Raw genomic sequence first — 20,313 nt, forward strand, 5'->3', positions numbered from 1 at the left:
AATAAAATTTATACAAAAACCTTAAAAATGGCAATGTAGATAGAAATGGACACTTCATAGTAATATGACAGCTCTTAGTTACAGTCCTTCTTTGATTTTCTGCTGCCATCAGTCACCTGCAGCCCCCGGTGTATACACAGACCCATATATACTCCCGCAGCCCCCGGTGTATACACAGACCTGTATATACTCCCGCAGCCCCCAGTGTATACACAGACCCGTATATACTCCAGCAGCCCCCGGTATATACACAGACCCATATATACTCCTGCAGCCCCCGCTGTATACACAGACCCGTATATACTCCCGCAGCCCCCGGTGTATACACAGACCCGTATATACTCCCGCAGCCCCCGGTGTATACACAGACCCGTATATACTCCCGCAGCCCCCGATGTATACACAGACCCGTATATACTCCCGCAGCCCCCAGTGTATACACAGACCCGTATATACTCCTGCAGCCCCCGCTGTATACACAGACCCGTATATACTCCCGCAGCCCCCGGTGTATACACAGACTCGTATATACTCCTGCAGCTCTCGCTGTATACACAGACCCGTATATACTCCCGCAGCCCCCGCTGTATACACAGACCCGTATATACTCCCGCAGCCCCCGCTGTATACACAGACCCGTATATACTCCCGCAGCCCCCGGTGTATACACAGACCCGTATATACTCCAGCAGCCCCCACTGTATACACAGACCCGTATATACTCCAGCAGCCCCCGCTGTATACACAGACCCGTATATACTCCAGCAGCCCCCGCTGTATACACAGACCCGTATATACTCCAGCAGCCCCCACTGTATACACAGACCCGTAAATACTCCCGCAGCCCCCGCTGTATACACAGACCCGTATATACTCCAGCAGCCCCCGGTGTATACACAGACCCATATATACTCCCGCAGCCCCCGGTGTATACACAGACCCGTATATACTCCCGCAGCCCCCAGTGTATACACAGACCCGTATATACTCCAGCAGCCCCCGGTATATACACAGACCCGTATATACTCCTGCAGCCCCCGCTGTATACACAGACCCGTATATACTCCCGCAGCCCCCGGTGTATACACAGACCCGTATATACTCCCGCAGCCCCCGGTGTATACACAGACCCGTATATACTCCCGCAGCCCCCGATGTATACACAGACCCGTATATACTCCCGCAGCCCCCAGTGTATACACAGACCCGTATATACTCCAGCAGCCCCCGGTATATACACAGACCCGTATATACTCCCGCAGCCCCCGCTGTATACACAGACCCGTATATACTCCCGCAGCCCCCGGTGTATACACAGACTCGTATATACTCCCGCAGCTCTCGCTGTATACACAGACCCGTATATACTCCCGCAGCCCCCGCTGTATACACAGACCCGTATATACTCCCGCAGCCCCCGCTGTATACACAGACCCGTAAATACTCCCGCAGCCCCCGCTGTATACACAGACCCATACATACTCCCGCAGCCCCCGGTGTATACACAGACCCGTATATACTCCCGCAGCCCCCGCTGTATACACAGACCCATACATACTCCCGCAGCCCCCGGTGTATACACAGACCAGTATACACTCCCGCAGCCCCCGCTGTATACACAGACCCGTATATACTCCCGCAGCCCCCGCTGTATACACAGACCCGTATATACTCCAGCAGCCCCCGGTGTATACACAGACCCGTATATACTCCCGCAGCCCCCGGTGTATACACAGACCCATATATACTCCCGCAGTCCCCGGTGTATACACAGACCCGTATATACTCCCGCAGCCCCCGGTGTATACACAGACCAGTATACACTCCCGCAGCCCCCGCTGTATACACAGACCCGTATATACTCCCGCAGCCCCCGCTGTATACACAGACCCGTATATACTCCCGCAGCCCCCGCTGTATACACAGACCCATACATACTCCCGCAGCCCCCGGTGTATACACAGACCCGTAAATACTCCCGCAGCCCCCGCTGTATACACAGACCCGTATATACTCCAGCAGCCCCCGCTGTATACACAGACCCATATACAGGTCCTTCTCAAAAAATTAGCATATAGTGTTAAATTTCATTATTTACCATAATGTAATGATTACAATTAAACTTTCATATATTATAGATTCATTATCCACCAACTGAAATTTGTCAAGTCTTTTATTGTTTCAATACTTGGTGGGGAATCCTTTGGCAGAAATGACTGCTTCAATGCGGCGTGGCATGGAGGCAATCAGCCTGTGACACTGCTGAGATGTTATGGAGGCCCAGGATGCTTCAATAGCGGCCTTAAGCTCATCCAGAGTGTTGGGTCTTGCGTCTCTCAACTTTCTCTTCACAATATCCCACAGATTCTCTATGGGGTTCAGGTCAGGAGAGTTGGCAGGCCAATTGAGCACAGTAATACCATGGTCAGTAAACCATTTACCAGTGGTTTTGGCACTGTGAGCAGGTGCCAGGTCGTGCTGAAAAATGAAATCTTCATCTCCATAAAGCATTTCAGCCGATGGAAGCATGAAGTGCTCCAAAATCTCCTGATAGCTAGCTGCATTGACCCTGCCCTTGATGAAACACAGTGGACCAACACCAGCAGCTGACATGGCACCCCACACCATCACTGACTGTGGGTACTTGACACTGGACTTCAGGCATTTTGGCATTTCCTTCTCCCCAGTCTTCCTCCACACTCTGGCACCTTGATTTCCGAATGACATGCAAAATTTGCTTTCATCAGAAAAAAAGTACTTGGGACCACTTAGCAACAGTCCAGTGCTGCTTCTCTGTAGCCCAGGTCAGGCGCCTCTGCCGCTGTTTATGGTTCAAAAGTGGCTTTACCTGGGGAATGTGGCACCTGTAGCCCATTTCCTGCACACGCCTGTGCACGGTGGCTCTGGATGTTTCCACACCAGACTCAGTCCACTGCTTCCTCAGGTTCCCCAAGGAATCGGTCCTTCTCCACAATCTTCCTCAGGGTCCGGTCTCCTCTTCTCGTTGTACAGCGTTTTCTGCCACATTGTTTCCTTCCAACAGACTTACCATTGAGGTGCCTTGATACAGCACTCTGGGAACAGCCTATTTGTTGAGAAATTTCTTTCTGGGTCTTACCCTCTTGCTTGAGGGTGTCAATGATGGCCTTCTTGACATCTGTCAGGTCGCTAGTCTTACCCATGATGGGGGTTTTGAGTAATGAACCAGGCAGGGAGTTTATAAAAGCCTCAGGTATCTTTTGCATGTGTTTAGAGTTAATTAGTTGATTCAGAAGATTAGGGTAATAGGTCGTTTAGAGAACCTTTTCTTGATATGCTAATTTATTGAGACAGGTTTTTTGGGTTATCAGGAGTTGTATGCCAAAATCATCAGTATTAAAACAATAAAAGACCTGACAAATTTCAGTTGGTGGATAATGAATCTATAATATATGAAAGTTTAATTGTAATCATTACATTATGGTAAATAATGAAATTTAACACTATATGCTAATTTTTTGAGAAGGACCTGTATACTCCAGCAGCCCCCCACTGTATACACAGACCCGTATATACTCCAGCAGCCCCCGCTGTATACACAGACCCGTATATACTCCAGCAGCCCCCGCTGTATACACAGACCCGTATATACTCCAGCAGCCCCCGGTGTATACACAGACCCGTATATACTCCCGCAGCCCCCGGTGTATACACAGACACGTATATACTCCCGCAGCCCCCGCTGTATACACAGACCCGTATATACTCCAGCAGCCCCCGGTGTATACACAGACCCGTATATACTCCCGCAGCCCCCGCTGTATACACAGACCCGTATATACTCCCGCAGCCCCCGCTGTATACACAGACCCGTATATACTCCCGCAGCCCCCGGTGTATACACAGACTCGTATATACCCCCGCAGCCCCCGGTGTATACACAGACCCGTATATACTCCAGCAGCCCCCGCTGTATACACAGACCCGTATATACTCCAGCAGCCCCCGCTGTATACACAGACCCGTATATACTCCAGCAGCCCCCGGTGTATACACAGACCCGTATATACTCCCGCAGCCCCCGGTGTATACACAGACACGTATATACTCCCGCAGCCCCCGCTGTATACACAGACCCGTATATACTCCAGCAGCCCCCGGTGTATACACAGACCCGTATATACTCCCGCAGCCCCCGCTGTATACACAGACCCGTATATACTCCCGCAGCCCCCGCTGTATACACAGACCCGTATATACCCCCGCAGCCCCCGGTGTATACACAGACCAGTATACACTCCCGCAGCCCCGGCCCCCTCGCCGCCATTCCCCCCGCACTGCCTCCTCCTGCCGCTAGGCGGAGCTAAGTTTCACTTTACGGCTGTTCTGTTCAGAACCGGAAGTTTTGCAGCAGCGACCGGGAGAAGAACATAAACAGAGGTAAGAGCAGTGCGGGGTGTAGACGTGTCTGTGGTGGGCAGCGGGTAGGAGGGCGGCTGACACACGGGACCCCCGGGGCTGCTACTGCAGTGGTGGCACAGGCGGCGGCTACATATGGCCAGGAGCAGGGAAGGAGGCAATATCATACAATTATTAGGTTCTGTAGAAGGACGTAGATCTGGGGATTTATTATGATGGAATATAGGCTGAACTGGATGGACAAATGTCTTTTTTCGGCCTTACTAACTATGTTACTATGTTACTATGTTACCTGTGGCTCCGCACCTGGTGTGGGACTACAAGGCTCAGCATGCCCTCTTAACCCGTAGTGACCACAGACTGGTGTATGGGGGGTGAATACGTATAACTGGCCCCACTGTACCATAAGGAGGTGTATGTATGTATGTATGTGTGTGTATATATATAATCCCCATTGTGATTGATGGGACCCATGACATGGTGGTGTCCTTCTGGTCTCTGGGCCGCTGCGGCCCCCCAGGACGTCCTGCCCCCGATCTCGTACGCCTTGACCATATTACATTTTCAGCATTGGGGTGGGCTACTACACTATCACAGGTTTTTTTGGGGAAAGGTGGTGGCGATATAGTGACTGTTGGGGGCAGGGTACCCTGATGGACACCTATGGATACGTTTCGACCTCGGTCAGACATCGCTTTTTCCCGTCTGGCTTCTATCCCAGGCGTAGACCTCGTACACACTATAGTCTGCACCGTCGTCGCGTCCTGACCAAGTTTTCCGCACTAAAAAAAAACCGACTTCTCTGATTTTTGGTCAGTGTCACCAATGCGAGTCTATAATTCCGGGAGCCATCAGAGCGTTGAGTCCAGGGTGTATTAGGCACAGGAAATGTGCATTGAAAAGAGCACAATACACGAGCAGTTTTTCATAACCCCCTTAACATATAGCAGAAAAAAACATTGCACAGATTTCAGAGCATTCTGCAGATTTGCAAATCTGCATGCCATCCATTATTGTGAGTATTTTTTGCATGCATTGCAGCCCTTTATCTTGCAGTCCCATCTGAAAATGACAAACGGACAATCCCTGCATGTGTTGCGGTATTCGAGCACGCCGAAGACCCTCCATTAGCACCCGAGCATGCTCAGATAACACCTTATCCCAGCACGCTCGCTCATCGTTAGTGGTATCCATTATAAATGAGTCACTACAGTGAGGGAACGGTGATTGACGCTGCTCGTAAATCATCTGACGTTTCATTATCTACACGAATTAACATTTCCAGATTCATTAATTAAACCTCCATATTAAAAATTCCAGCACTTAAAAAAAAACGATCTTCGGGTAGCTATCGGATCTTGATATGCGGCCACCGGTTTTCTGTTGGAAAGCTGGACCCTGACATTTCTTCAGAGGAAAATATAATTGTATTTCATTGGTGTTGTATATTGGAGCAAAGTTCAGCCGGATCACATCGGACCCCCACCGGTCTGATATTGATCACATATCATAAGTTAAATGGCCGAAATCAGAACGCAGAATGCATGGACTGGCCGGCGGCTCTACCTACCCGAGCGTGACAGTTTCATATATTTCTATGCACTGCGTTTCATTATCGGTCTGATTTATATGGACCCTAAAGAGAAGTCATAAATGTCACGTTCATTGTTCCTAGCTGTTATTTCCTGCATTAACATTCATTATCCTATCCAATATACTGAGATGAGGATAGGTGATGACCTGCTGATCGGTAGACCGCGACCCTTTTACCCCCTGTAGTGCAGAGCGGCAGTGCGGGATACAGTCATTCCCAATGGAGCTGTCGAAGACATTAGCTCTTTTTTCGGCATCCCCATAGAGAATGAGTGTTGTAACGTTTTATAATGGTGTCCTATTGAGGGGGTGGGGGAGTCCTTATTCCGCCATTTGGAGCGGGTCCCGTCTGTCAGACCCCCACTGTTCAGTTATTATCGGGGGAACCCCTTTAGTTGTGAATCGAACTGTTCTGGAGTTGCCTAATTTCCAGGTGAGGAAATGTTGCGAATACTTTTAACCTCCTTATGGGGGTCCTGAATCGATGTACATATAGTCGTCTAGAGACCCCGCATACACATCAGAGAAGAAGTATCGACCCATAATAACAATCGTTGGCTGCTTCGCCAACTATTCTTTTCGATTGATGCCCGAACGTTGACCAATTGGGTGTATTGAGATGTTTCTTGTATTTTTGGCCGACCATGAGCACTGGATGCAACATCATCCGAAAAAATCCAACATGATCGATGCCATCTGAGATGTTTTTTTTTTTTTAAGATGTCCATGTGAGGAACGACTGGTTGTCGGCTCGCACTTGTCTTGTGTTTATTTGGGGCGTTAAGGAACTGTTCACATTATGTTTCACTTAAGTCTGATGGAAACTCTTAAATGAAGCTCAGATCCGCAGATCATGACTGAGGACGGATAACCCCAATGTATGATGATCCCCGTCTTGTTCTTGTCCTTTGCAGGTTCAGACGTGGTAACATTCTGGATCTCAGCTGACCTCCAAGAATCCCCCTGTCCTGAGCCAATGCTGGATCTGGAGGTTGTGCCAGAGAGATCCCTGGGCAACCAGCAATGGGAATTTACATTAGGTAGGAATTATACCAAATTATTTTCTTTCTAAATTCCATAAATGTTTACAGGTCAAGAATACAGTATGTCCGCCAGGGTGTAATGATGGCTGGAATTATCCTGGCAAACTATAGAGGCCATATATTTTAGGTCGGGTTCTGATGACTGCATCTCGCTATCTAAGGCCCGCTGTCTCTCAAATCTTGTCCTCCCTCTATCTAAAACTTAATCTATCAAAAACTGAGCTCCGTGTTTCCTCCCTCCACTAACCTCCCCAAACCCAATATTGCCATTTCTGTGTAGCTCCACCATTTCTCCTGAGTGCAGCTCCACCATTTCTCCCGAGTGCCATGCCCACTGTCTTGGGGTCATATATCACTCAAATCTTTCATTCACTCCCCACTTCCCTCATGTCATCTACACCTTAAAACATCTCTAGTATTGGACTTTTTCTTACCTTTGACTCTGCAGAAACTCTTCGTGTCGCTCTTATTCATTCTCATCTGGACTGTTGTAACTCTCTACTAATCGGCCTCCTTTTTAATAAACTCTCCCCTCTCCAATCCGTCCTGAATGCAGCAGCCAGGATCACATTCCTCTCCAGCCTCTACACCGCTGCCTCCACCCTGTGCCAGTCATTGCACTGGTTACCCATCTGTTACAGATTTCATAATAAACTTATCACTCTCACCCACAAAGCGCTCCATGTTCAGCACCACCCTATATCTTCTCCCTCGTCTCCGCCTACCACCCTCCCTGTGCCCTCCGTTCTGCTAATGACTGAGCTAAACTTCCAGCCTCATATATGCCTACGAAGGTGTCAGGAGTCCTGCCGTAAGTCCGGGTGCTGAGGTCCTTATCCAGACTGTAAAATATGACCATTTACACTGCACGATTACTGTGAACGGAGGACACTCCTTTCATGATGATCATGCAGTGCTGCCGATCCCCCGATAAACAAGCAAAACTCTCGTTCGTGAAATGGAAAGATCTAAATAGCACAAAAAAGCATCGTTCTCGGCAGCACGTCATCCTGTTTACCCAGAACAGTGCCATCCTATACACACAGGGGTGCAGGCCAGCCACACGTAACCTGCTTTGGTCCGTATTCGTGGACTACACGAATCAGAGGCACCTAACAAGGAAAGCAAAAAGACATTTGGTGTGTAAAGTTTAGTTAGAGAATGAATGTGAAACATACGCAGATTGTGGCTTATGTATTATTACATGAGCCACATCCTGATCCTGTTTGTGAAGCTTTTTTTGGCACGTGCCTCATGCCGTCACCTGTTTTAAGGACTCTGACCTCCTCTTTCCTCTGCTGTTGCGACACAAGGAATATCCTGAGTCATTTTGGGAGCAGTCCTCTTACCCTTTTTTTTTTTCTTTTTTAAACACTTGTAAAAAAAAGGTTTGATTGCCCAATAAATCCATAGTTTATAATCATGCCATTAATAGGGGGTACAAATAGAGACGCACAGCCTGAATGATGTCTCTGCCCTCCTGGCCAAAACACCCATGTCATCATCTTATCTCTCCTTAGCCCTTTATCCTCTGGTCCTTTTAAACCTTTTAAAGACCCCTTGGCACATAAGAATGACTGCGAACAAACCCCCTGATCTGAATGGGTTCGGGGACAGCCTACTCTGTATGGGGGATAGATGTCGGGAGAGATAAGGATCCAGATAAGGATTTCGGACTGCCGATCTAACGCCAGAGATGACTGTCAGCAGCTCTCCCATAGAAAGCAGATAGCCGCCAGCTGAACCATAGTTTAGCCAACAGGTTCTCTTCTCAGCATCTCGCATCATAGTTTCTAAGATTTCTTCCATATATCCCACCATATAATGCAGTTTGCTACCCCATGGTTCTGCGCAACCCTCCTCCTGACCTCTGAATGAAGGATCGTCTGCAGCGGTAACATTGGAGCTGTGCTGTACAGGGAAATGGCTTTTTATTTTTTTATTTATTTTTTTTATTATATCCAACCAGGATCAGATGTATTGGAAGTCTTACCCGTCCTCCGACGATAAACGTTACTATTTTCTTGTGTCGTTTCTGTCCCTTTAATAGAAGTGCAGAACAGGGTGGTCTTTATTCCCCATCTACAGACGCTAACATCGCCTCTCGTTTACAGGCATGCCCCTGGCTCAGGCAGTGTCCATCCTCCAGAAGCATTGCAGGACCATCCGAAATGTGCAGAACCTCTATAGCGAGCAGGTAGGTCAACTCTCATCTGCCGGGGAATAATGGAAACCACTTATTTTTCATGATTTATGGAACCAACGTAAGTCATTGTGCCTGGGGATTACAGCGGGAGCCCACTCGGCTGGTGCAGAGAAATGATAATTCCCTCCCCAGCCCGCCTGTGACCAGAGAAACCCTTTAAGTAGTAGGTTCCTCTATAAGTATGACAGCTTGTAAATAAGTCTTTCCCCCTCCGCAGTGTCCTCTGAATCACGACCTCATCCTCAGCCTGACTCAGGACGGGATCAAACTGCTGTTTGATGCTTATAATCAAAGGCTAAAGGTGAGCGGCTTGTGGACCTCCATTACCAGCGCAGAGCCGGACCACGCTGACCTCTCCAAATCTTTATGTCCCCTCACAGGTGATAGAAGTCTACGATTTGTCAAAAGTGAAATTAAAATACTGGTGAGTGCAAATACCAGGACGCGTGTCTACCGCCATGATTGCCCGTCTGTTTCAACCGTGCGAACGGGATGTGATAAGGTGTTATCTGAGCATGCTCGGGTGTTAACCGAGTGACTTCGGTGAGCTCAAAAAATATGTTTGAGTCCCCGCCGCTGTTCGACAGCCACAACACATGCAGGGATTGCCTAACTGGGTTGCGGCTGTCAAACAGCCACGGGGACTCGAACGGATTTTTCGAGCACACCAAAGTCACTCGGATAACACCCGAGCATGCTCAGATAACACCTCAGCATGTTCATCACTAATAGGGATATTATAAAAGTTGTGATGGGAGGCCTACTGAACACCCATGAAGCTCAGCCCGCTGCTGGGCTTTACTGGAGCTCGTCTTTGCTATGTACTAAAATATCGATGTATTGCAGTATATATTGCTCAGTTCATCACAGGTTGAGGTCCCCTAAGGGAAGAAGGGGGCAAAGACTAAAAAAAAAATTTAAAAAGTTTTACAAAATTTGTAAAAACAGCTCCAGAAGTTTGGATCATCTTATTGTCTCAATTTAAAAAAAGATTTGGTATCCGTGCATCCGGAACAGTTTAATGTGTGACCATAAATTACTGTAACTGTGTGCCACTGTCTTTTCACCTATTTCTTTTCTTGTGTGAGGCAGTGACTTGTGTCACAGGTAGGGGTCGCTGTGTGTTCTCCCCAGGTTGTGCATGGAAATGTATGAAGTTCATAGATGTGCATGGGAGTCACGGATCTCCGGTCCGGGTTTTCCATGTGGCTGGAAGCCACAGGTTTGTGTGTTTAAAACCATCAAGTAAGGGGTATGGGGGTGTCAGGTCAGGTGCAACGTCGTGGTCTGTGCTGGTGTGCAGAGCAGAGGCCTGCAGAGCGCTGGCTGAGTGCATGGAGGCACAGGCCAGCGCAGCCAGCACCCAGGGCAGCTGAATAGCCTGGCACCCGCAGCGTATACAGTGATGCAAGTCGTCCATGGTAACTGATCTCGGATGTGGACAGTCCTGTGCCTGAGGTGGATGTCCTGCACCCGAAGGAGTCTGATGTGGACAGTCCTGTGCCCGAAAGAGGACTGGCATGTGTAACGATTGCAAACAGGTGTCCGTCTGCTATCCGGAGGATATCCTGGACTGTGTACGACTGTGTGAGTAAAGAGACTGTAATACAGCGATGCAGGACACCCCGAGAACTAGTCAGAGGAAGGCTGGCATGTGTAGTGTCTGCACCATATGAGGCTGTGTATAGAGACTATAATACGGCGTGCGGTCGCCCCACGGATACTGGACAAGGAGAGGTCCGGTATGTTTAGGGACTGCAATCTAAAAGCTATATGATGTGTAGTGCTATGACACGGGCACTGAGACAAGATGCAACTGTGTGTATTGAGCTTCGATGACGTGTACTGTATAACGCTTGGCACCTTTGTGTGAAGTAACACAGTAAAGAGACTATTGTGTTTGAACTTTGTGGGTCACTGCCTCTTCACTGCGTGCGATGCTACCACGGCATTACACTTTTCAAAAAAAAATTTTTCCTTCCTTGTTCCAGTGGGGTTCACTTCAACTCGCAGGCCATAACTCCCACCATAGAGCAGATAGATCAGTCGTTCGGAGCTACGCATCCTGGAGGTAAAAGCCGCCGGCACCTCTTTATATAAGGAGCCCACAGATAATGGTGCACACGGGGGAACACCGGAGTAATTATTACTTTTGTTCATTGCAGTATATAACTCAGCAGAACAACTGTTCCACCTCAACTTCCGTGGTTTATCTTTCTCCTTTCAACTGGATTCTTGGACAGAAGCTCCCAAATACGAGGTGGGTAACCTTTCCGTACATCACCGCTCTGTAAGGGGTTAATATGCACAATACAATGTTTTTGACATCGAGAATAAAAGCAAATTATTTTCTCTGCTTTTTAAAGCCCAATTTTGCGCATGGATTAGCGTCAATTCAGATACCGCATGGAGCCATGGTGAAACGCATGTACATCTACAGCGGGAACAGCCTGCAAGATACAAAGTGAGGAAGTGCGGCAAACTTTATCCAAGCCTAATTATTGATTTATTTTAATTGACATGCCATGATTGATCCTGATTTGTGTCTTCACAGGGCCCCTCCTATGCCTCTGAGCTGCTACCTGGGCAATGTGTATGCAGAAAGTGTCGATGTCCTGCGGGATGCATCTGGCCCTTTAGGACTGAGGCTTCGTCTCATCAGCACAGGTCATTTTTTTAATTTTTTTTTAACATTTTTATTTGCTCTTCTTTCTGTTGTTCCATTTATAGCGATGAACTTTCATGTGAATTTGCTATAAAAAAACCAAAACAAATCTTGGACAGAATTAACAGTACATACAATGGCTTGCAAAAATGTTTAAAAGAAAAAAAACGTCGCCGGGCGCGACCAATTAGTGAAGCCAGGGCCAGCTCCAGGTTTTTGAGGGCCCCGGGCGAAAGAGTCTGACAGCCCACGTAGTATATAACACAGCCAACGTAGTATATTTTGCACAGCCACGTAGTATATTGCACAGCCACGTAGTATATAGCACAGCCCACGTAGTACATAGCACAGCCCACGTAGTGTATAGCACAGCCCACGTAGTACATAGCACAGCCCACGTAGTACATAGCACAGCCCACTTAGTACATAGCACAGCCCACGTAGTACATAGCACAGCCCACGTAGTACATAGCACAGCCCACGTAGTACATAGCACAGCCCACGTAGTACATAGCACAGCCCACGTAGTACATAGCACAGCCCACGTAGTACATAGCACAGCCCACGTAGTACATAGCACAGACCACGTAGTACATAGCACAGACCACGTAGTACATAGCACAGACCACGTAGTACATAGCACAGCCCACGTAGTGTATAGCACAGCCCACGTAGTGTATAGCACAGCCCACGTAGTGTATAGCACAGCCCACGTAGTGTATAGCACAGCCCACGTAGTACGTGGCACAGCCCACGTAGTACGTGGCACAGCCCACGTAGTACTTTGCACAGCCCATGTAGTACATGGCACAGCCCACGTAGTACATGGCACAGCCCACGTAGTATATAGCAATGTGGGAACCATATCCCTGTGAAAAAAAGAATTTAAAATAAAAATTAGTTATATACTCACCTTCCGGCGGCCCCCGGATCCAGCCCAGGCCTTTAGTGATGCTCCTCGCGACGCTCCGTTCCCAGTAATGCCTTGTGGCAATAACCCATGATGATGTACAGGTCTCGCGAGACCGCTACGTGATCTGGGGTCATTACCGCAATGCATTCTTGGGATCGGAGCTTCGCGAGGAGCGGGAAAGGCTGGCGCGGAAGGTGAGAATATAATGTTTTGTGTTTTTTTTTTTTTATTATTCAAATCACCATCCATTCAAGTAAAGCAATAAAAATAAAAAATACACATATTTGGTATCACCATGTTCAGAAACACCAGAATTTCATTTTTTTTTTTTTTTTTTTCATTTTTTGGTTGCTGCAACATTGCATTAAGAGGCGATCAGAACAAATATCTACCCCAAAATTGTATCTATAAAAATGTCAGCTCTGTGCTCAAAAAGTGAGCCATTACCCAGATCCCGAAGAATGGAGACGCTACGGGTTTCGGAAAATGGTGCCATTTTTTATTTATCTATTTTTTATCAAATTTTGGATTTTTTTTTATCACCACCTGAAAAAGAACCTAGTTTGGTATCTGAAAAGTCGTCAGTTATAGCTTTTGGTGAACATGGTAAAAAAAAAAAAGAAAAACAATTGTGGAATTGCACTTTTTTTTGCAATTTCACCACACTTGGATTTTTTCCAGTACACGATATGGTGAAACCAATGATGTCATTCAAAAGTACAACTCATCCCGCAACAAACAAGCCCTCACATGGCCATATTGATGGAAAAAGTAACACGTTATGGCTTATGAATCTGCTAATATTGCTTAATAAGAATATTCAGCTGATGCCGTGTGTTTTTTGCAGGCTGTGGTCCTGGAGTGATGGCGGAGGCAAAGACGCGGATGTCTGAGCGCTGTGTACATTTTGGAGACTCCTGCCAGGATGTGTTGAGCACTCTCGGTGCCCCCCACAAAATCTTCTACAAGTCTGAGGATAAAGTAAGTAGACAAAAGGTGGACAATAATGAGTGAACGTATCGGGATAAGGTGTTATCTGAGCATGCTCGGGTGCTAACCCAGTGTCTTCGGCGTGCTCGAAAAATGTTGTGTCTCTTGGAAGAACTTGGGGGAAATGTATAGGCCACGGTGGGAAGGGGTTAATAGATTCGGAATATTTGTCATCTCATTACTATGTTAATTAGAGATTTGTAGGAGTCCTGACCTCCTGTGAAATGTTTTGCTTATTGCAGTGATGTCTCTTAGTCACTAGGTAGGGGCTGTGAATATTTTGGCATGCTGATGAAGTTCTTATTCCATAATGTGATAAATGATTCTTCAGCTGCCCGCTCATAACTGTGACGGAGGTGATAATGCCCACTGGGTGTGGGAGAGCAGACGAGAAGAGAACGCTCTCCTATCCCCTCTCCTATCCCCTCTGCGGCTCTTCTTTTGGCGTGATGTCTTTTGGGAATCAGCAAAGACGTCACTCTAATCAAGAGGAAGGTAGGAGGTGGTTCTCTGCTCTCCCGTCCACATGACCTGCTAATTAATTCGCACCAACTTTGAAATAATAGTGATGATAAATTAAAGGTAATCGATCAGCAGGTTTAATCTTAGAGCCGTATGATGTAGAAGCAGGGATCCTGATTCCAGTGATGTGTCACTTATTAGGCTGTGTGCTGTCATTCCAATACAGTCAGTGTTTTATCAGCAGGCGATTATCGCTGCCAGGACTAGGTCTCACATGCCAGGCAGTCCAGCTGCTCTGGTTAACCCCGCCCCCACCACGGATTGGCAGCTTCCTGTGTACACTGCCAATCAGGGGTGTGGGCGGGGTTATACACAGCTCTGCATTTAGAGAACTGCTACATCTACAGCAGAGAAAACAGTGATTGTATCGGAACTACACTAAGAAGCCCAGTAAGTGACATATCGCTGGAATCGGGATCTCTGCCCCTACATCATGCTGCTCTCAGATTACACAGAAAACAAACTGCTGACTGATTCCTATTATATTGTCCAAGAGAAAAGCAGAGAACTGTACACTACAGAGGTCACTTGGATACACTCTCGGGCCCTAAGGCATCTCCTCGGTCCCACCCAGCATTGTCTTAGACATTGGTCGTAATACACACAACAATCGATATCTGCACAGTGTTGATGTTATTTATTATGTGTTTCCTACGAATTATTATTATTTTTTTTTTCAAACCGCTTATTTATCTCCTTTCATGTTTGCAGATGAAGATTCATTCCCCGTCCCCCCACAAACAGGTTCCTGCCAAGTGCAACGATTATTTCTATAATTATTTCACCCTGGGAGTGGTGAGTATTTCTGCCAAGACTCCGGCTCTTTCCACATCACTTGTCAGAGTCGGAAATATATTCTGATTTACAGAATCAGTACATTCAATGCAGAGCACATTTTCCGCATAAAAAAAGCAGAAATTATTGTTACGATTCTTAACTTTTCAGCATCCAAAAAGCAAGGTGACAGGGAGTGTCGCAGGGGCAGGAAGGACCGTCGAAGCCCCCCAAAAAATCTGAAAAAAAACATTGTAAAAGAAAAGCAACAAAACTCTAATCCGCAACAAAAAAAACATAAAAATCCTCAATTCTTAATGCAGATTTTTCATCAGTTTTTCATGAATTCTTTTAAGTTGGGAAAAAAAATCATTGTTTTTTTATTGAGGTGTATACCTCCAATACACACTACTACATACATTGCCAAACCACATAGTATAGTTCTTTTTAATTAAAGGGGGTTTTCAGTGCAGCTCTTATTTCCAGCCGCTGCCAGAAGTGAGTGGGGTATTGGACTCCAATCGCCGATCTGATATTGATGACCTATTGGAAGGGTATGCCATGAGTACCATATGCCCAGACCGCCCCTTTAACGCCTGTGGTCTCTAATGCCTGGACTGTCTTTTGACCTCCCATCGGGTGCCCATGGGTACAGTAAATGGTGGTTGCAGCCCAGTTCTATGTTCTCAAAAATCTGTTGCGATGCGGCTAATGTGCGTGTGTCTATTCCCCAATGGTTTCCACCAAGTGACCTGCCACTCATCTATATACACCACGCAGAGTTTAAGTTCATCATTTGCACTGTTTGAACAAGGACTTAGATCTTTCCATTTAAAATGATTAGGATCTGATCTTAAAATGCTTTTTTTTTTTATTTTATAATTTTTTGACTTTTAATTTTTTATCTCCGTTGCCAGGATATTCTATTTGATGCAAATACCCACAGCGCCAAGAAGTTTGTATTGCACACGAATTATCCAGGACATTACAATTTTAATATGTGAGTAGACTCTTTAAATGAAACCTTTTGTGATTTGCTGTCAGCTCCGGGTGGGTACTGGCACCGGTCAGGGAGACCTGGCAAATTTATGGAGACTCGTGTACGGGCAATGCTCCAAATACGCAGACGAGTTCACGTCCGCCAAACCAGACACATTTGGTTGATGTGATTTTTACCTAAATGATTTCTCATGACTTAACTTTGGTATTGGCACCAGTCGAAAGTCTGCAGTTGCTGGACGCAGTAGTACGCCTTATGTACATGCCAGTACCGATGCCAGTCTTTGTCTTCATGCTCGTGTGAATTATTTATGCTCGGATGTTATTAGGTGGATACTAGTGGGCAGCTACAGGGCAGTAGTAGGGGGTTTAGCACCGCACAGTTGTCGCCTTTACTGCTATTCCACATTGATATCCTAGTACGATATTCTGGGAGTAAGAGGGCACAATCTGTGGATATTCATCCATGTTTGCTAGATGCATTTTTTTTTGCAAATGCATATGTATTCACCAATTGGGCATACATATGATATAACCACTGTCTCTACTGCCTTCCCTATACTTTTTCATGGGTTCATACGTTTACAATGTAAAGAGAAGCAAAAGCCCCTGCCATACTATTCTGGCAGCGGCTTTTCTTTCCTGAAAACTATCAGCCAATAAAATCCAAACACCTGACCCTCTTCACCCTCGGCATAATATGTTGGGAGGTGGCTGTGCACATCAGATCGCGAACCGGTCCTTCCGACATTGGCGGATTTTGCCAGCCAATGTATATGAAAGCTTTAAGACTCCCATTAGACTAACAGTGGCCATAGAGCGCTCCTGTGTATAGATGAGACGGGTCAGATTATCGCTCCACCGACGGCCATGTAAAGTGTATTTAGTTGCGTTATTGATGCGTGAAAGCGCACAGTTATATGGAACTAGTTGCATATAATATAGATAATTTTGTGATCAAACGAATTCCCTCCTTTTCCCTTTTTCTCAGATATCATCGTTGTGATTTCCGGATTCCGTTAATAGTGAAGAAAGGTGAGCTTAGCGCTGAACTGCATTATCTTCTGCTGTGACCCATCTGCTTCTAATGTTAGAACATGACAATATTATTTGTTTTTTTATATTTTATTTTATAATTAGACAACTCTGAAACACAGACTGAAATCTGCACCACGTACAGCAAGGTGAGCCGCACACATGACTGCTTGTAGGCTGGGCGATGCCGCCATTCATCTCACCAACAGTGGTACCTTATGATCGGCGGACGATTATTCTGCGCTCATAGAAAATCTTGCTATCGGCAGCACACCTCTTATTTACACAAGTCCATGTGCTGCCGAGAGCGATTTTATTTCGAAATTGGTTTAGAAATCATTGCAGTTTACTTACGAAGCTCTCGTTTGTCCTTCTCGGGTGATTGATGGCCTGTTTTAAATGGGACTGTAGTCAGGGACATCCTCTTTCCTCAGTTAATGGCTCTTCTCAACAGTCCATAACATTTTTTGGTATTCACTAGTGATGAGCGAATGTGCTGGGATAAGGTGTTAACTGAGCATGCTCGGGTGCTAACAGAGTGTCTTTGGCATGCTGGAAATATATGTTCAACAGCTACAACACATGCAGGGATTGTCTATTTATTAGGCAATCCCTGCATGTGTTAAGTTTCAAGCACGCCAAAGGCACTCGGTTAGCACCTGAGCATGCTCAGATAACACCTTATTCCAGCACATTCGCTCATCACTAGTTTTCACGCCTGCCGTCTGTATCCAGCATACTTCTTAACCCCTTCCCGACCCATGACGCCACGTAGGCGTCATGAAAGTCGGTGCCATTCCGACCCATGACGCCTATGCGGCGTCATGGAAAGATCGCGTCCCTGCAGGCCGGGTGAAAGGGTTAACTCCCATTTCACCCGATCTGCAGGGACAGGGGGAGTGGTAGTTTAGCCCAGGGGGGGTGGCTTCACCCCCTCGTGGCTACGATCGCTCTGATTGGCTGTTGAAAGTGAAACTGCCAATCAGAGCGATTTGTAATATTTCACCCATTATAACGGGTGAAATATTACAATCCAGCCATGGCCGATGCTGAAATATCATCGGCCATGGCTGGAAATACTAATGTGCCCCCACCCCACCCCTCCGATCGCCCCCCCACCCCCCCGATCTGGCCGGTACACTGCTCCGGCTCCCCTCCGTCCTGTGCTCCGCTCCCCCCCGTGCTCGTGTCCGCTCCCCCCGTGCTCCAATCACCCCCCCTGCACTCCGATCCACCCCCCCGGTGCTCCGTTCCACCCCCCCGTGCTCCATTCCAGCCCCCCCGTGCTCCGTTCCACGCCCCCCGCGCTCCGTTCCACCCCTCCCGCGCTCCGATTCCCCCCCCCGTGCTCCGATCCCCCCCCCCCCGTGGTCCCCCCCCACCCTATCATACTTACCGATCCAGCCGTGGTCCCGTCCGTCTTCTCCCGGGCGCCGCCATCTTCCAAAATGGCGGGCGCATGCGCAGTGCGCCCGCCGAATCTGCCGGCCGGCAGATTCGTTCCAAAGTGCATTTTGATCACTGAGATATAATCTATCTCAGTGATCAAAATAAAAAAAATAATAAATGACCCCCCCCCTTTGTCACCCCCATAGGTAGGGACAATAAAAAAATAAAGAAATTTTTTTTTTTCCACTAATGTTAGAATAGGGTTAGGGGTAGGGTTAGGGGTAGGGTTAGGGGTAGGGTTAGGGTTAGGGTTAGGGGTAGGGTTAGGGGTAGGGTTAGGGTTAGGGGTAGGGTTAGGGTTAGGAATGTGCACACGTATTCTGGTCCTCTGCGGATTTTTCCGCTGCGGATTTGATAAATCCGCAGTGCTAAACCGCTGCGGATTTATGGCGGATTTACCGCGTTTTTTCTGCGCATTTCACTGCGGTTTTACAATTGCGATTTTCTATTGGAGCAGTTGTAAAACCGCTGCGGAATCCGCACAAAGAAGTGACATGCTGCGGAATGTAAACCGCTGCGTTTCCGTGCAGTTTTTCCGCAGCATGTGTACAGCGATTTTTGTTTACCATAGGTTTACATTGAACTGTACACTCATGGGAAACTGCTGCGGATCCGCAGCGTTTTCCGCAGCGTGTGCACATACCTTTAGAATTAGGCTATGTGCACACGGTGCGGATTTGGCTGCGGATCCGCAGCAGTGTTCCATCAGGTTTACAGTACCATGTAAACATATGAAAAACCAAATCCGCTGTGCCCATGGTGCGGAAAATACCGCGCGGGAACGCTGCGTTGTATTTTCCGCAGCATGTCAATTCTTTGTGCGGATTCCGCAGCGTTTTACACCTGTTCCTCAATAGGAATCCGCAGGTGAAATCCGCACAAAAAACACTGGAAATCCGCGGAAAATCCGCAGGTAAAACGCAGTGCCTTTTACCCGCAGATTTTTCAAAAATGGTGCGGAAATATCTCACACGAATCCGCAACGTGGGCACATGGCCTTAGGGTTAGGGTTGGAATTAGGGTTGTGGTTAGGGTTAGGGGTGTGTTGGGGTTAGTGTTGTGGTTAGGGGTGTGTTGGGGTTAGGGTTGTGATTAGGATTATGGCTACAGTTGGGATTAGGGTTAGGGGTGTGGGGGGGGGGTTAGTGTTGGAGTTAGAATTGAGGGGTTTCCACTGTTTAGGCACATCAGGGGTCTCCAAACGCAACATGGCGCCACCATTGATTCCAGCCAATCTCGTATTCAAAAAGTCAAATGGTGCTCCCTCACTTCCGAGCCCTGACGTGTGCCCAAACAGTGGTTTACCCCCACATATGGGGTACCAGCATACTCAGGACAAACTGCGCAACAATTACTGGGGTCCAATTTCTCCTGTTACCCTTGTGAATCTAAAAAAATGCTTGCTAAAACATAATTTTTGAGGAAAGAAAAATGATTTTTTATTTTCACGGCTCTGCGTTGTAAACGTCTGTGAAGCACTTGGGGGTTCAAAGTGCTCACCACATATCTAGATAAGTTCCTTGGGGGGTCTAGTTTCTAAAATGGGGTCACTTGTGGGGGGTTTCTACTGTTTAGGCACACCAGGGGCTCTGCAAACGCAACGTGACACCCGCAGACCATTCCATCAAAGTCTGCATTTCAAAAGTCACTACTTCCCTTACTGAGCCCCGACGTGTGCCCAAACAGTGGTTTACCCCCACATATGGGGTATCAGCGTACTCAGGAG

At 47.3% G+C, this 20,313-nt stretch overlaps 1 protein-coding gene across 1 annotated transcript in view; it reads left to right on the forward strand.

The window, feature by feature from the left end:
• The first annotated feature begins 4,377 nt into the window (after positions 1–4,377).
• The window catches only part of PHAF1 (phagophore assembly factor 1), a 28,407-nt gene continuing 12,471 nt past the window's right edge, over positions 4,378–20,313 (forward strand). The window contains exons 1-14 of the mRNA XM_069738732.1: positions 4,378–4,419; positions 6,906–7,031; positions 9,149–9,231; positions 9,458–9,541; positions 9,621–9,664; positions 11,232–11,311; positions 11,406–11,500; positions 11,607–11,704; positions 11,795–11,907; positions 13,666–13,799; positions 15,042–15,125; positions 16,022–16,104; positions 17,095–17,138; positions 17,244–17,287. Coding sequence (XP_069594833.1) covers positions 6,968–7,031; positions 9,149–9,231; positions 9,458–9,541; positions 9,621–9,664; positions 11,232–11,311; positions 11,406–11,500; positions 11,607–11,704; positions 11,795–11,907; positions 13,666–13,799; positions 15,042–15,125; positions 16,022–16,104; positions 17,095–17,138; positions 17,244–17,287 — 1,050 coding nt within the window. The 5' untranslated portion in view covers positions 4,378–4,419; positions 6,906–6,967. The remainder of the gene's footprint in view (positions 4,420–6,905; positions 7,032–9,148; positions 9,232–9,457; positions 9,542–9,620; positions 9,665–11,231; positions 11,312–11,405; positions 11,501–11,606; positions 11,705–11,794; positions 11,908–13,665; positions 13,800–15,041; positions 15,126–16,021; positions 16,105–17,094; positions 17,139–17,243; positions 17,288–20,313) is intronic.

The sequence above is a fragment of the Ranitomeya imitator genome, chromosome 9 (genome assembly GCF_032444005.1).
Source record: "Ranitomeya imitator isolate aRanImi1 chromosome 9, aRanImi1.pri, whole genome shotgun sequence".
NCBI classification, from domain to species: domain Eukaryota; kingdom Metazoa; phylum Chordata; class Amphibia; order Anura; family Dendrobatidae; genus Ranitomeya; species Ranitomeya imitator.